The sequence below is a fragment of the Gopherus evgoodei genome, chromosome 4 (assembly GCF_007399415.2).
Source record: "Gopherus evgoodei ecotype Sinaloan lineage chromosome 4, rGopEvg1_v1.p, whole genome shotgun sequence".
Classification (NCBI taxonomy): Eukaryota; Metazoa; Chordata; order Testudines; family Testudinidae; genus Gopherus; species Gopherus evgoodei.
In genome coordinates this window covers 31,772,160-31,789,375 of record NC_044325.1, presented here as the reverse complement: position 1 = coordinate 31,789,375, position 17,216 = coordinate 31,772,160, and the positions used below count along the sequence as shown (strand labels likewise).

Here is a 17,216-nt window from a genome sequence, read left to right as displayed (position 1 = left end):
ATACCCACTAAGATTTCCAAAAATGCAGAATCCAAACTCTCTGCTGGTAATGTAGATGTTATCTGGCACTGAATGCTCCTTCCTCTGAACAGGAAGTACATCACCAGCTTGAGTCTACCCTTTGTTTCTCAGTTCCAAAGGCTGTATATGGTATTCCCAATGTAGTTCTACTGTACTCTTATTCAATTAGGACTGCGCTGACCCAGAAATATTTGGAATTCATTTCAGGTTTGGGAATTCAGCCTATCAAAGTCCACTGAATCCTGGCTTTCAGATTGTTAGCCGCCTTTCTCCCCTACTGGGCAAATTTCTACTCTGCATCTTTTATTGCCCTTTGTTTTATGATCCCTTTGATATAAATGCAGTTTAGCCTTGGTGTACAATAGTGATGTGAGTATCAAAAGCAGTAATGAGCTATGGGTTTCATTTGTACATTGCAAGTCTTCAAGGAGCTGAAAGCTGGCATGTTGGGGTACGTCTACACTACGGGATTATTCCGATTTTACATAAACCGGTTTTGTAAAACAGACTGTATAAAGTTGAGTGCACGCTGCCACACTAAGCACATTAATTCGGCGGTATGCGTCCATGGTCCAAGGCTAGCGTCGATTTCTGGAGCGTTGCACTGTGGGTAGCTCTTCCGTAGCTATCTCATAGTTCCCGCAGTCTCCCCTGCCCCTTGGAATTCTGGGTTGAGATCCCAGTGCCTGATGGGGCAAAAATCATTGTTGCAGGTGGTTTTGGGTAAATGTCATCAGTCATTCCTTCCTCCCGGAAAGGAACGGCAGACAATCATTTCACACCCTTTTTCCCTGGATTGCCCTGGCAGACGCCATACCATGGCAACCATGGAGCCTGTTTTGCCTTTTGTCACTGTCACCGTATGTGTACTGGATGCCGCTGACAGAGGCGGTACTGCAGCGCTACACAGCAGCATTTATTTGCCTTGGCATGATAGCAGAGACGGTTATCAGTCATTTTGTACCGTCTGCTGTGCCATTGTAAATTGGCAATGAGATGATGGTTATCTGTCGTTCTGTACCGTCTGCTGCTGTCTTGGGTGCCCCTGGCTGAGGTCAGCTGGGGGCGCAGAGACAAAAACGGGAATGACTCCCTGAGTCAATCCCTCCTTTCTGGTATCTAAAAATAGAGTCAGTCCTGCCTAGAATATGGGAAAGCTTAGTCGCTTCGTGTCAGATCCCGCAGAAATGATGAGCTGCATGCCATTCACGGGGGGTGCCCCTGCAACAACCCCACCCGTTGCTTTCCTCCTCCCCCAACCTTCCTGGGCTACCGTAGCAGTGTCCCCCCCATTTGTGTGATGAAGTAATAAAGAATGCAGGAATAAGAAATGCTGACTTGTTAAGTGAGATAAAATGAGGGGGAGGCAGCCTCCAGCTGCTATGATAGTCCAGGCAGGACATTAAGCAGTGCGCGGGAGAGGAGCCCAGCATCCCGCTGCTATGATAGTCCAGGCAGTACAGAATCTTTTCTTTACACATGAAAGGGAGGAGGCTGATGGAGCTCGGCCCCTAGTTGCTATGATGAGGACGGTTACCAGCCATTCTGTAGCACCTACTGGGAATTACTGGGAATCATTCCTATTTTTACCCAGGTGCCCCTGGCCAGCCTCACCTGAGGCCAGCCAGGAGCACTCACGGGCTTATGACGAGGGTGGCTATCAGTCCTACTGCACTGTACCATCTGCCACCGGGGAGGGGAGGAGAGAGGATGCTACTGTTTACTGCTGCAGCACCGTGTCTACCAGCAGCATGCAGTGGACATAGGGTGACAAAAAAACAAGTCAAGAAACAATTTTTTCCCCTTTTCTATCACGGAGGGGGAGGAGGGGTAAATTGACAAGACAGACCTTGAACCACCCCGGACAATGTGTTTGACCCTACAGGCATTGGGAGCTCAGCCAAGAATGCAAATGATTTTTGGAGACTGTAGGATAGCTGGAGTCCTCAGTACCCCCTCCCTCCCTCCCTCCATGAGCTTCAATTTGATTCTTTGGCTTTCCGTTAAGCTTGTCACGCAGCACTGTGTAGCCTGGAGATTGGCATTTCATCTTCTGTAACAGAGCTCTGATAGAACAGATTTGTCTCCCCATGCAGCGATCAGATCCAGTATCTCCCGTACGGTCCATGCTGGAGCTCTTTTTGGATTTGGGACTGCATCGCCACCCGTGCTGATCAGAAGTCAATGCTGAACAAACAGGAAATGAAATAAACGGGGCTTTTCCTGTCTACCTGGCCACTGCATCCGAATTCAGATTGCTGTCCAGAGCGGTCACAGTGGAGCACTGTGGGATACCACCCGGAGGCCAATACTGTCGATTTGCGGCCACACTAACCCTAATCCAATATGGTAATACCAATTTTAGTGCTACTCGTCTCATTGGGGAGAAGTACAGAAACCGATTTAAAGAGCCCTTTATATCGATATAAAGGGCCTCGTTGTGTGGACGGGTACAGCGTTAAATCGGTTTAACGCTGCTAAAATCAGTTTAAACGCGTAGTGTAGACCAGGCCTTGTGCGCACAGTAGAGTCCGCCAGCTCTGGAGAAAACAGCCTTTGAAAACCTTTAAAAAGATTGGAGGGGGAGGGGAACAGATAGAAGTCACTCGCAAAATCCAGAGCTGGTCTACACTAGGGGAGGGGCTCGATCTAAGATAAGCAACTTCAGCTACGTGTATAGCGTAGCTGAGGTCGAAGTATCTTAGATCAAGTTACCTACCGTCCTCACAGCGCAGAATCGACGTCCGCGGCTCCCCCTGTCGACTCTGCTACTGCCGTTCGCATTGGAGGAGTTCCGGAGTCGAGAGGAGTACGTTCGGGGATCGATATATCACGTCTAGATGAGACGCGATACATCAATCCCCGAGAAATCGATTGCTACCCGCCGATACAGCCGGTAGTGAAGATGCACCCTCAGTCTCACTCTTTCCCCTTAACTGAAGATGCTACAGAATCCATTGTCAGAAATAAAGGAAACACATGCAAAAGATTTACTATAGCTTATCTGCCAAGGAGACACTTTGTGATTTTATCTGCAAAGAAAACTCAGCTAGGACTGTATTTTATATATGTATGAAAAGGCTCTTTCCTGACAGCAATGTCGGGGAGTGACTCTAATTTAAGATATACCAGCTTTGGTATAACACAGGTAATCAGAGAGACTAAAATACAGCAAGCAGATTGGCTCAGCACTTAGTGGTGTGTCACTCCACCCAGAAGGATCCCGGAGTTCAGACCTTGGTGTGTCTGGGGTCCAGTTACAAGCATAACTTAGTTCTAAAGTTTCCCATGTATTCCCCTCTCAGCTATGCATGCGTGTGACAGTAACAGCCCACAAGCCTCCATTAGCTGGGAAAACAAATATCACCCAGAAGTCACAAGGTGAGCTCCAGTTGCCGTCAAGTGACATTGGTAATAAGAGTCACTGCATAGGAGGGCAAGGGTAGAGAAACTTCCTGTAGGAAATCTATGAGGAAGATATTAGCTTATGTGGTTGACCACAGACTGGTCCTTTTTAATCACCCGGGGGGTTGCGGAGAGGGAGCGCACACACATGCGCACAGACATACATACACACCCCTAATAATTGGGCTCACAAATTTTACATCATGGTGAGCTCAACTGTAAGGAGTGAGTGAAAATTCAGAAAGCATCACAAACTCCTATGACAAATAGTAATGGGAAAAGATGCAAAAGGGAGACACAGAGCTTGTCTACATCAGAAAGTTGCAGCGCTGGTGAGGGAGTTACAGCGCTGCAACTTAGGAGGTGTACACATCTGCAGGGCACCACCAGCGCTGCAACTCCCTGTTTGCAGCGCTGGCCGTACTCCCGTTTTGTCTCGGGTGTAGAGGATCCAGCGCTGGTGATCCAGCGCTGGTAATCAAGTATAGACACTTACCAGCGCTTTTCTTGACCTCCGTGGAATAAGCAGGTATCCCAGCATACCTGAGGAAGCCTCTGGTAATCAAGCTGGTCTCCTTCCCCGGCTTGCTCTCGCGTTCCCCGAACCCCGAGCAAGCAGGTCTCCTTCCCTGAGGTTTGCTGGGTGGTTCCGGGAACGCGAGAGCAAACCGCGGCGAAGCTGGTCTCCTTTCCCGGTTTGCTCTCGCGTTCCCCGAACCCCCGAGCAAGCAGGTCTCCTTCCCTGCGGTTTGCAGGGTGGTTCGGGGAACGCGAGAGCAAACCGCAGCGAAGCTGGTCTCCTTTCCCGGTTTGCTCTCGCGTTCCCCGAACCCCCCTTGAAGCCGCCCAACAGCGCTGCAGTGTGGCCACATCTAACACCACTTGCAGCGCTGGTTGCTGTAAGTGTGGCCATTCTGCAGCGCTGGCCCTATACAGCTGTACTAATACAGCTGTAACAACCAGCGCTGCAAAATTTTAGATGTAGACATGGCCAAAGATTAAATTCATCCAAACAAAGAGTCCTACTGATATAATTCAAGGACTGTGTTCAGATCTTGTCTGGCAAACGAGAAGCGTGGGACTGGAAATTAATGGACCAAAACTGGTTTGTCAGAAATTAAGCCTAATTGGTGAATAAAATAATGAGGGGATGGGCTATTCCACCCATCACTCCCTCTTGGAATGCTTAAAGAGAGACTGGGGGGAGAGAGAAATTAGATGCTGGCTAAATGAAAAACAGAAAGGAAGGAGCAAGCTTCACTCTCACGGCTGCCACCCTCACCACCTTCTGGGACTCCAGGTTCTACCATGACACTGTTGGGCATTTATTGCCCTGATCCTGGGAAATGTCTTGACCAGACCAGGCAAGAAAGAGAGAGACCCAGATGACATAGGCACCTTCACCAACTTTGGCTAAATCCCAAATAGCACTTGGGATGTCAGACTTCGTCTCACCCAAAACACACACACCATGCGTTTCTTTTCCTTCTCCACATTATTTCTTCTCTTTTCTATCCTTCTCCTTTTGCCTTTTGTCTGAAAAGAGCCTGGCCTCACCAGCCAAGGCTTTATACTTTGCAACACTGCACTAGGTCTGGGATCAGAGAGAAGCAGATAAGAACAAATGCCATAAGCAACCCCATGCTAGTACAAGTTGCAAGCTCAGAGTGGCTAATAAGACCCATGCCCATGTTTTTCCAGCAGCATAGCTGCAAGTAGCAGTCAACACCAAAGACAGAAGCTGCATTTAATATCTTTGCTGTTCTTTTCTTTCCCTTCTTGTCTGTGTTCGTCTCGTTGTGTTTTCTAGATGAGACTGGGCTTGAACAACAACAGTTCCAGCCTATTTCCTCTAACTTCTTTTCTTTCCCCCCAACAGGATAGTTATTACTATCTTTAAAAGAGTCAAAGACCATCAGGTAGGGTGGGGTTCTTTCTAAAAACTCTCTCCAGCTACAGAGAAAGGGAACCAGGGTGTTAAAATGAAACCCAGACTTCGCACTTAACATTTCAAATGTTTTAACTATTTTCCTTCTTTTTTCTGTATGTTTAATAAAAGGTTCAAAAGAATTTTTAATTGTGTTTGTCATGGAATTAAGCAGGCTGAGGTCTCTGTATGCCAAAATTTGTTTAAATGTGTTTAATGTTGGGCCGTGACTGGTTTATGTTAACATCTTCAACTCTTTGGGCCCATTTATGTCATCAAAATGAGTACCACGCACACTCCTTCATGTCTCTTTAAAGCATTTAAAAAAGAGTAAGACTCATCTCATCATCCTTCTAACCCTGCCAATAAGCTCTCTGTCTTCCACATGCAAAGCTAACAACTATTCAGCACTTGCTGCTGCTGCTAATAGAGGGAAAAGGGCAGGGAGTGAGAATTGGTTGAATATAAATCTCTCTTTGTGACAGGAGCACCAGCCTGATCCCATTGCAAAGGGCAAACGCAAACCAAGCCACAGCAGACTGTAAGGAAAAGGAGTGAAGAGTTCACTAATAGGATTCTTTTTGTTCCTCTCCCCGCACCCCCGCCACCATCTTCCACAGTGCCGAATTAACTGTGCCATTCTCCATTAAAGTTCTGCTGCAGCAGCAAGAAGTCTGAGAAAGGAAATCTGCTATGGTGTGGAGATTTCCCCTTCTCTCCACACCCTCCCTCCTCCCGACTGCCTGACTAGAGGAGTGACTATCTCTGCATTGATAAAAACACTTGACACCAGTCATCAAAAGAAACTCGCCCAACAGGAATGAAATGCAGCTTGAAAATACCACTGCTTCACTCTTCGTAGATTCAAGGAAATTCAGGACAGTGATGCCCTATTGCAGTGGTCCCCAACGTGGTGCCCGTGGGTACCATGGCGCCTGCCGGGGCATTTATGTGCGCCTGCCTAGTGCCCAGAAAGGGACCTGCCGGGGACAGAGAACTCAGGCTCTGGGCACGGTGTTCTCTGTTCCCGGCAGGTGCGGGGCCTGCCTAGTTCCCAGCAGAGGAGAGAAGCTGCAGCCCCACGCCTGCCAGGGACAGAGAACTCTGGGGCTGCAGGCTGCGGGCACCGCTTTCTAGGTCCCTGGCAGGTGTGGGGCCACGGCTTAAGCCGGAGAGAAGCTGCGTCCTCGCGCCTGCCAGGGACAGAGAACTTTGGGGCTGCAGGCGCTGGTGTTCTTGGTCCCCGGCAGGCGCGGGGCTCACCTAGAGCCCAGCAGAAAAGAGAATATGGGGCCTCGCGCCTGCTGGGGACAGAATACTCCAGGGCTGCGGGCACCAGTGTTCTCTGTCCTCGCGGCTTTTCTCTGGCTTCTCTCTTCTCTCTGGATTCATATGTTATGTAATATTATATATGTTTTTTGTATTATTTAATGTACAAATACAAAATAAGCCTTGAAAAATTGTTGGCACCCGCCACACTATTCTGAAAACATGAATGTGCTACTGGTCACAAAAAGGTTGGGGACCACTGCCCTATCGGGACTTCAAGCCCATTCTTGCATTAATGCAGGACTGATCCCTATGGTACATTTTCTACTAGTGCTTTGCCCAGTCTAGTTTTAAGTGGCACACTTATAGCAGTTAAGAAAAATACACACAGCCCCATCCATGATGCATTCCAAAAATCCCAGAAGCAGTATACCTAGTAGCAAAATCCAGTCCAAATAACTAATATATGGGACCTGGCATCTTTTTAATATTTACTGGAAGTTTGGGGATGAAGTAGAGCACTGTTCGGATAATTTGCAGCAAAATACATAGTTATCATAGGGCACAGGTACTACTAATTCATACCACTAGAGGATGCCTGCTGCATGTCAGCTCCCATGTTTCTGTCTACAGAAAGCATTCCTATGGCCCCCATCACTGGGCTATCTAGACATGAAACAGACATGTCAGATAGCTCTTTCATGATCACCATACAAACGCCATCCTGGTAACAAATCATCTTGCTGAAAAAAATGAGATTTTGCGTACTTGAACTGGAAGCTTCTCCTCTTCTGCCCCAAAGAAACAAAACTGCCAAGCACCTCCACGTCTACAAGCATGTCAGCAGATCTACTCAAGTCAACCAGAAGACTTGAACAAGGACAACAACAGAACAATGAGTAGTAGTCTCAAATTGCAGTCTCAAGGGGAGGTTTAGGTTGGATATTAGGAAAAACTTTTTCACTAGGAGGGTGGTGAAGCACTGGAATGGGTTACCTAGGGAAGTGGTGGAACCTCCTTCTTTAGAGGTTTTTATGGTCAGGCTTGACAAAGCCCTGGCTGGGATGATTTAGTTGGGGACTGGTCCTGCTTTGAGCAGGGGGTTGGACTAGATGACGTCCTGAGGTCCCTTCCAAACCGGACAGTTTATGATTCTATGATTGCATTCCAGCCTTCCCTAGGCAGATTCTATTCCACCACCAGCTTGCTTGGCAAGTCCCACACAATGCTTTGATTCGAGCCTCTGAACAGACTCTTTGTCTGTCACCAATACCAGAGATAAAACTACAGTTGTGGCAAAAACCAAGCCAGCACTAATAAGAAAGCAGCTTCCCATTCTCATTCCTCTGTCCCTGTCACAAACATACAGCTAAGGGTAGCATAAAATCCCGCCTTTACCTGTAAGGGTTTAAGAAGTTCAAATAACCTGGTTGGCACCTGACCAAAAGGACCAATAAGGAAAGGAGATACTTTCAAACCTGAGAGGTGCGGGGGTTGTTTGTGCTCTTTTATGTGTATTCCCTCTTGAGACAAAGAGAGAGACCAAGCAGGTAATCCAGCTCCTACTGAAATGATACATCTAAAATTACAGAAAATGTAAGTAATAGAAAGGAAATGCATTAGATTATCTTTTGGTTTAGCTTGTGAATTTTCCCTATGCCAAGATGGAGGTTTATTCCTGGTTTGTAACTTTGAAGTTGAGCCGAGAGGGGAATCCTCTGTGTTTTAAATCTTTTTAATACCCTGAAAAATTACCTTCCATCCTGATTTTACAGAGGCGCTTCTTTTACTTTTATTATTTTTTTTTTTAATAATAAAGTTCTTCTTTTAAGAACCAAGGATCTGGTCTGCGCTTACCTTGTTAACCTATTTGGTTGGTATATAATTCTCAAGCCTCCCAAAGAAAGGGGGTGAAGGGATTTAGGGGGATATTTTGGAGGAATAAGGTTCCAAGTGCACTCCCACCCGAACGTTTGTTTAAATCATTTGGTGGTGGCAGCAATACCGTCCAAGGACAAGGAAAGGAATTTGTGCCTTGGGGAAGTTTTTAACCTAAGCTGGTGGAATATAAGTTTAGGGGGTCTTTCATGTGGGTCCCCACACCTGTACTCCAGAGTTCAGACAGTCCCAGTCAATAATACTTAGATATGGAATCCCATACTCAACAGATTGTTATCTGGCATTTTCTTGCATTGATACCAGTAATAGTTACTTTACGTCTCTAGCACTATCTGTCATAGGGTCCGAAAGCACTTTACACACTTCATTAAGTTAAGCATCACAATACCTCTGTGAAGCAGGTATTATCTCCAAGGAGCAGATGGGGACAGCACTAAGGGCTAGTCTACACTGGCAACGTTAAAGCGCTGCTACTTGTGTGGTCGCGGCAGAGTGCTGGCAGAGAGCTCTCCCAGAGCTCTAAAAAAATCCACCTGGTGCACGGTCTACACTGGCGCTTTAACAGCGCTGAAACTTGCTGCACTTAGGGGGGTGTTTTTTCATACCCCAAGCAAGAAAGTTGCAGCACTGCAAAGTGCCAGTGTAGACAAGCCCTTAGGGACTTGCCCAAGCTAAAGCTAGGGAAAGAACCTAGATCTCCTGACTCTCAGCCCTGTGCTTCAACTCCTAACAATAATGGGGTCCTGGTCCATGACTAGAGCTCCTCAGCACTCCAGTAATATAAGTAAATAATAATGATTAACCTTCCTCTTTATAATGAAGCAATCCTGCCCCCATTAATCCAACAGAACTGTGACCAAAGCTGCCTCGCCACAGCCTTCTCAATAATCTTCCCCTCCAAAAGGGAATAACTGGTGAGACTGTTAGCATCAAGAGCTGGTCTCCTAAGCAATGTGATGAAGTGACACAGAGATTATGAAGGAGGACTTTACGTTGGGTTTGCAGAACAGCACTGAAGTTTTTGGTCTGGGTTCTTGGCAATCTCCACTTGACTCAGTTATTTAAACTCCTTCCACTGGCTCCTATTCCTCTGCATACCCAATTGAAAGTTCTGATCTTAGCATTTCAAGTCTTTCATTCCCAAATGCTGTCCTGTTTGCGTACCTTGATTTCACTACACAGGGCTTGTGCTCAGTTTATTACTTGGCTGTGATGGGAGGAGGAGGGAAGGACACACACTGCTCTTAGGAGCACCTCCTGTCAGTGGCAGTGCAATCCTGCACTCTTTCCTTTTTCTGTTCCTGATGCTCCATGCTGGCGGTTGCCTTCGTCAGGTGGGTCTTTAGTGACTTGGCCCTTCGGCTAAGTCACACAGACTAAAGACAGACACATGAAGGAACCCCCTTCCGGATAACACAGTCCAACAAACAATTGGCGCTCTCCGAGGTCTTCGGCACAATCTCTTGGCCTGTTTAAACTCTAGTCCCTTTCCTGGGCTCCAAAACAAAACTTGCCTCCTTCTCAGGGCTTTGGCCACTTTGCCAGTGGGGGACCCAGACCCGCCAACTACTCCAGGTCCCAACCCAGAGACCCTACAATTATCAGCCACATGCTTCTTTCTTTACTAGTTGCTATTGCTGCATTCTCTGACCTGCTTCATACACTGTTCCATCACCTTCTTGTGTTCTCTATTAAAACAGGTTATCATCCAGGCCTCCTTGCCCGGACAGTTTCTCAGTCTCTACCCTGATTTCTCAGGGTCTTCTCTCCAGCCTCTCTACTTGGAGAGCTTATAATAGTCTCTGTCCCTTTTAGTCAGGGTTCCCTCTCCCAGGTTTCTGTGCCTGGAAAGCTTCACAGTACTATCCTTGCTTGAGCAAAGTTTCTCCCCAGTTTCGTTAGCTGTGGAGTCTCACAGCCTTCCAGTCCTCCTTCACCCTTCTGGTCCCAGCAAGCAACTGCCCTGTTCAAGCCCTATAGCTCCTTTTAACGGAGCCTGCTGGGCTCTGATTGGTTGCCTCCCTGCAGCTTTTCTAGGTAGACCTAGAGGACCTACCTTCACTGCTTTTTCCTGGGGTGGAGTTGGTAGGACTGCAGGGCCTCCAATAGCGGCCTCCAAGGGCCTGATACACCTCATCACATTGCCCTTAGTGGCTTTCTAAAATGTCTGGGCCACCATTTAAAAGTTTGCCACAGTGCATCTTGGCCATATTTTTACTTCCAGTGAAATTCACTATCTGCTGAGAATCATGCTGCTAAATTGTTGCTCCAAGATAAATCCTAGCTAAAAACTTTTTTAAAATGTACATATAGCTGTTAATTTGTCTTGTTCTTTTATATACGCGGCTTTGGTGACTGCAGGAAGTACTTTACTGAATCTGTCCTGTAGGGGTGTAGGAACAACTGTTCCTGTCATCATACCAAATGGAGAGTTTAGTTTGCCATTAGAACCCCTGGATGAATGCAGCAAGCTGTTTCTGGTGGGGAAGCGGATAAGTGCTTCAGGCTTGTTCGCAGATTCAGAAAGGCTACTGGTGATTTTGACCACTGTAGGCAGAATAATCCATGTCACCCAAATCCAAAAAAGCTTCTTGCCAGGGGTTTCTTCTGAGGTCACAAATGCTCCTGTGGATTAGGAACAGCAGCAGAACAAATCCTGAGATTAGCAGAGAAGAAAAGTTGAACTGAAAACATGTGACACAGGAGGATTACAGCTCTGAGGAAGCACAGCAAGTTATAGGGAAATATAAACTGCTGAACATAATATGATGCTTAGACTCATTTCACTGGCTTCCATTTCTGTCAAAAAACAGCATTTGCTTATATATAATAATTAAATCACAGCACCAGAAAGGTTGGGCAAATTAGGGATGTGGATCAGAAAAGCAATCTAAACCTTGGGTGCTGTAGTCAAAGCTTCTGCATTTGCAAACTTGGTTTAGAAAGATCAGGAAAAAGGGTTCCCCTGGGAGATTTCTGATAGTTCTTGATAGTAGCTATATCAGAAATGCTGAAAGAAATGGCAGTTCCGTTGCAAAGTCAGGCCAGAAACAACTGGGCAATCCCTCAGAATAGAGAATGTTATTTGGTCCTCAATAACGTGTATTAAAATACTGCAACACACAGGGGTGACTGCAGTCTGAGTGAGAGGTGGGAGGAGAACACTCGACCTGTAATATCCACATATAATAGGGTCATGTAAGCACTCACTACAACTAAAATCATTCGATATTTGGAGGACCATCTGGAAGAGCACTGCTCACAATAAACAGTGACTATGCTTAAAAAAAAATCAAGGAAACCTGGGATATTAAGATGAAGGAGAAGAGATGGAATAACCATTCAAGAGACGTTTTCACAAGAACACTAACCTAAACACATACTGCACTGGCTTCCACATTTAGTGGTGGTACCATAAGAAGCAGTTTATATTCATGTTATTTTGGGGTGGGCTGATCTCTGGCTCCATCCCCTGACCCTGAACTTTAAGGAAGTTCATTTCTGGACCAGAACTAGATAGGACTCATCTTTAGGAATCTGAGCTAATGGGAGTAGATGCTTTAGAATGTGCTGCTGTACTCCTTGATGGATCCCTACTGCCTCAGCAATAATTCTCCTCTAAATGGGGGTTCCAGTTGGTGAACAGATAGTTACAGCCATGCTTTCATCATTCTAATCACCTCTCTTTTACCAGCTGACAGCAGTGTGTCTGGTTTCCACATGTGCTTCCCAGTCCACAAAAAGACACACTGATGAGACAAAGCTGTAAGCAAACCCAGAGAGCATCCAGTATGCATTTAAACAAAGTCTGATCATCAGCTGGCTGAATCTGTACAATCTTTATTACATGATAAAAATTGTAATTGGGTGAAGTGAGAGATGGCTGGAAGGAGAGAAAGTGCAAATGTATTTGGCATTTTTTTTTTAATTTCTCTCAAACTCATTAGGATCCTTTGTAAAAATAAGGAAATGCATTTCCGTTTCAGCTGATCAAAATTCCACCCTCCATCACATGGTATTACTTAGAGTTGCTCATAAATGCTGGGTGGCTAGCAATGTTGGATTTTTTTAAACTCAGAAAGAGTAGGAGAAGGAGGAGTGGTGCAAAGCACTGAAATACTCGGTTGGGGAGGGGGGAGACACAAAAGTATCACATGGACTCTGCTAACTTTCAGGAGAATAGATAAAATTTTGTACCTACAAACCCTAACACACTCCATTTAAAAAAATATAGAGATTCTTAACAAGCTTGCACCCAACGACGCCTACAGTCCATGTGCTGAAATCTGAATGGATGCAAAGTGGAGTGCTCAATGTTCTATCTTGCTAAAATGAGCGTTCTTTACAGAAGGATATTAACGCTCTATTAGAAAAAAATTGCTCCAGTCTGAAATCTTTATTTCCCATGAGATAAATGACAAATTTTTACCTTCAGAGGATGAATTCAAAGACATTTTTATCTGTCAGAATGTTTATGTATTAACACCACAATTCTACCAGGGTCCTTGCCTTGTGAATGTCAATACACAACTTGATCTACCTAGCTGATAGGTTTTTCATTTCTTAAATTAGCAGAATACTTATGGCCAAGACTGGAATTTACAATGATTTCATGATTTTGTGGAGTGTGTGTACACTGATATGTATGACAGAACAGATTACAACAAAGCAATAGCCAAACCCAGAGCTTTTTAATTAGGATCTCACGGTTGTTCTCTTTGCATATGATTGTTAATATAAGATGCATCATTAGCGTCGAACCTTCCCTCAGACACATGCATGCAAATACATTCTATCATAGACTTAATAGGACTTGCACATTCAGTAAAGTAGAGACACTAGGGAAGAAATCCTGGTCTTACAGAAGTCAATAGCAGATTTGCCCCAACTTCAATGGGGCCAAGATTCCAACCTTGATCTTCACAGACTTTACAAGAATAATAGTGTGGAATTTGGCCTGTTGTAATCCTACGTATTGTGATCACTTTATGTTAAGAAAGGGGTTCACAAAAGTAATAAAGTAACACACACACAAACATACACACAGAGTTAATTTAGTCTCCTCTTTCTCCCTCATTTCTTGAGGCAGTATACATGGTTATTAAGCACCAGTATAATTTATGCCACATTTTGCGGTGAAAATATACTCAAGACCGTATGTGATCAAGGAGCAATTTGAGATTTTTTTTCTAAAGGGAAAGGCTAGAGGGGATAGGTGAAAAGATCAAAGTTGCACATTCTCGCGTTCCAAATTACACATTTCAAGCTTGCATTCCTCGCTTCCATTAAAAATAGAGTGCCAATAGGAAAAGATCACCAGAGGCACAATCCAATACAGGTCTGAGTAATGAGGTTACTTGGAAGTCTAGGTTTAACCAAGTCTGGGACATTCCACAAAAATCTGCCTCTTCCCTCATCCATGTCCTTCGGGCTGCTACCAAGTAAACAAACAGAGAAGAATAGCACGAAATGAAGGGCTAGCGGAGGAAAAGGGTGCCTGCCCTTCCCCTTAAATTCCTTTCATTTAAAGTAGTCTTGGCAGTATCTACCACAGCAGTAGGTAAAACATTTTCAGAGAGAAACAGGATCTTTAAAGTGATGGTGCCCCTTCAACAGACACCAGATCCAGTTCCACTTATAAGTTAACCTGGTAGAGGGCAGAAAGAATAAAATCAAAACAAAACTAAACACAGCTGGACTGCCAAAAAGCACAGCTGGCCAGCTTTTAAGCTTTCTGACAGAGGAAGTTTGGTAAGTTACTGGTAGCCTGGGGTACAAGTGTTCTACCACAATGTGGCTCTGTCTCCCTCTAGTACTGTGGTTCTCAACCTGCAGCTGGTTTGTGGCCCAGTCAGCACACAACTGGACTATATATAGAAGTTTATGAGTCTCCTATTGCCTCGAAAGCTAATGGACCTGGCTCTTAAGCTCAAACAGTGGAGAATCAGGCTTTCAGATGTAGAGGTAGAAAGAGCTTATGCTCTTACATGTTTACCAGAAAGTGTCTTTCACCAGGCTGTCAGACTATCAGCTAGTGTTTCTGATTCTCTCTCTACAGGTATGGCTACACTGCAAAAAAACCAAAAATGTATATTCTTAACTCGGGTTAGCTAACCAGGGCTAAAATGGCACTGACAACCCAGCAACTCAGCTTTTAACTCAGGTTAGAAGCTTGAGTTCAACCCCAGGCTGCCCTATAGACTTTACCTCAAGCTGGTAATCCAAGTTAAAAGCCAAGTTGCAAAGCCTTCATGGCTATTTTAACCTGAGTTAACGAATGCAGGTTATCTTAGGTCTCAACTGGAATATTGTGCCCAGTTCTGGATGCCACATTCCAAGAAGAATGTGGACAAATTAGAGAAAGTCCAGAGAGGAACAATAAAAATGATTAAAGGTCTAGAAAACATGACCTATGAAGAAAGATTGAAAAAAATGGGTTTGTTTAATCTGGAAAAGAGAAGACTGATAACAGTTTTCAAATACATAAAAGGTTGTTACAAGGAGGAGGGAGAAAAATTGTTCTTCTTAACCTCCGAGAATAAGAAAAGAAGCAATGGGCTTAAATTGCAGCAAGGGAGGTTTAGATTGGACATTATGAAAAACTTTCTAACTGTTAGGTGGTTAAACACTGGAATAAATTGCCTGGGAGGTTGTGGAATCTCCGTCATTGGAGATTTTTAAGAGCAGGTTAGACAAACACCTGTCCAGGATGGCCCAGATCAGTGGTCACCAACCTGTCGATCGCAATCGACTGGTCGATCCTAGAGGATCACCCAGTCAATCGCGATCTCTGGTGGCGAAGCGTGGCTACGGGGGCGGCAGGACAGGAGTCTTCCTCCACATGCTGCTCCTGCCTGCAAGCACCAGCCCAGCAACTCCCATTGATCAGGAAAAGATGGTTACTCACCTTTGTAACTGTTGTTCTTCGAGATGTATTGCTCATATCCATTCCAGTTAGGTGTGTGCGCGCCACGTGCACGTTCGTCGGAAGATTTTTACCCTAGCAACACTCGGTGGGTCGGCTGGGCACCCCCTGGAGTGGCGCCGCTATGGCGCCGGATATATACCCCTGCCGACCCAGTCACCCTTCAGTTCCTTCTTGCTGGCTACTCCGACAGAGGGGAAGGAGGGTGGGTTTGGAATGGATATGAGCAACACATCTCGAAGAACAACAGTTACAAAGGTGAGTAACCGTCTTTTCTTCTTCGAGTGCTTGCTCATATCCATTCCAGTTAGGTGATTCCCAAGCCTTACGTAGGCAGTGGGGTCGGAGTGAAATGTGGCCGAATGAAAACTGCTGAGCCAGAGGCTACAGCATCTCTTGACTGTCGAACCAGGGCATATTGTGAAGCAAAGGTATGGACCGAGGACCATGGAGCTGTGCGACAGATCTCGTGGGTAGGTACACGAGCTAGCAAGGCGGCAGATGAAGCCTGAGCCCTGGTAAAATGCACGATTATGTGGCTTGGGGAAATATGAGCCAAGTCATAACAAGAGCAGGTGTACGCCATCACCCAAGATGAGATCCTCTGAGAGGAAAACAGGTAAGCCTTTTCTTCGGTCTGCTACCGTGACAGAGTTGGGGTATTTTACGAAATGGTTCTGTCCGCGCAATATAAATGCGAGCGCTCTACAGACGTCCAAGGACTGCAATTGTTGCGCCCATTGCATTGAGTGTGGGTAACATGAAAGGCCGAAACCACCTTAGGGAGGAAAGCCGGGTGTGGTCGTAACTTGACTTTGTGAAACCTAGTGTACGGCGGAACCACCGTAAGAGCTCTGAGCTCGGAGACTCGTCTGGCCAATGTAACAGCTACGAGGAAAGCTGTCTTCCAAGAGAGGTATAGCAGAGAGCAGGTCGCTAACGGCTCGAATGGGGGAGACATAAGTCTGGTTAAAACTAGGTTGAGGTCCCAGGTTGGGGCTGGGCGGCGTACTTGAGGGTCTAAGCGTTCCAAGCCCTTGAGGGACCTCGAATCCATAGAGTGTGAGAACATGGAATGACCACCTTAGCCTGGCCGGAAGGTAGAGATGGCTGCCAAGCGTACCCTCAGCGATGACACCGCTAGATCCTGCTGTTGAAGGCCAGAGGTAGGCCAAATAGAGGGGATCGAGACCTCAGTAGGAGTAAGATTGAGCGTTTCGCACCTGTAGAAGAAACGCTTCCACTCGGCCAGGTACGTTGACCAGGTGGAAGGCTTCCTGCCACCCCGGTTTAGTCACGCAGCAGCCACACCGTGAGGTGAAGAGACTGCAGGCCCGGGTGACGAAGCCTGCCGTGGCCCTGAGTGATGAGGTCTGCGTGGAGTAGCAGGGTAATTGGGTTGGTTATTGACAGGTCGAGCAAAGTGATGTATCCGTGCTGCCTGGCCCACGCTGGAGTGATCATGATGATGCGCGCTCTGCCCCTGCGGAGTTTGAGCAGGACCTAATGAACCAGCGGGAACAGTGGGAAGGCATAAAGGAGTTGGCCCTTCCACGGCATCAGGAATGCGTCCAAGATCGATCCCGAGGAGAGACCTTGGAAGAAGCAGAACATCTGGCATTTTCTGCTCTCGCGGTGAGCGAACAGGTCTATGTGAGGAAAAGTCTCCACTTCTGGAAAACAGAATGTATCACATGGGGCAGAGCGACCACTCATGACACAGGAAAGACCTGCTGAGCCAAAGTGCCAAGGCGTTCCGAACGCCTGGGA

At 46.1% G+C, this 17,216-nt stretch overlaps 1 protein-coding gene across 5 annotated transcripts in view; it reads right to left on the bottom strand.

Annotated features, from left to right (window-relative positions):
• The window catches only part of ITPK1 (inositol-tetrakisphosphate 1-kinase), a 244,742-nt gene that overhangs the window by 125,226 nt on the left and 102,300 nt on the right, over window positions 1-17,216 (bottom strand). Inside the window, exon 1 of one of the 5 annotated variants that reach the window (XM_030558876.1) lies at window positions 10,578-10,673. The exons of the other annotated variants lie outside the window; for them this stretch is intronic. Within the exon in view, the coding sequence (XP_030414736.1) occupies window positions 10,578-10,658 (81 nt within the window). The 5' untranslated portion in view covers window positions 10,659-10,673. Of the gene's footprint in view, window positions 1-10,577; window positions 10,674-17,216 lie in introns of those variants that run through there. 5 annotated transcript variants of the gene reach the window in all.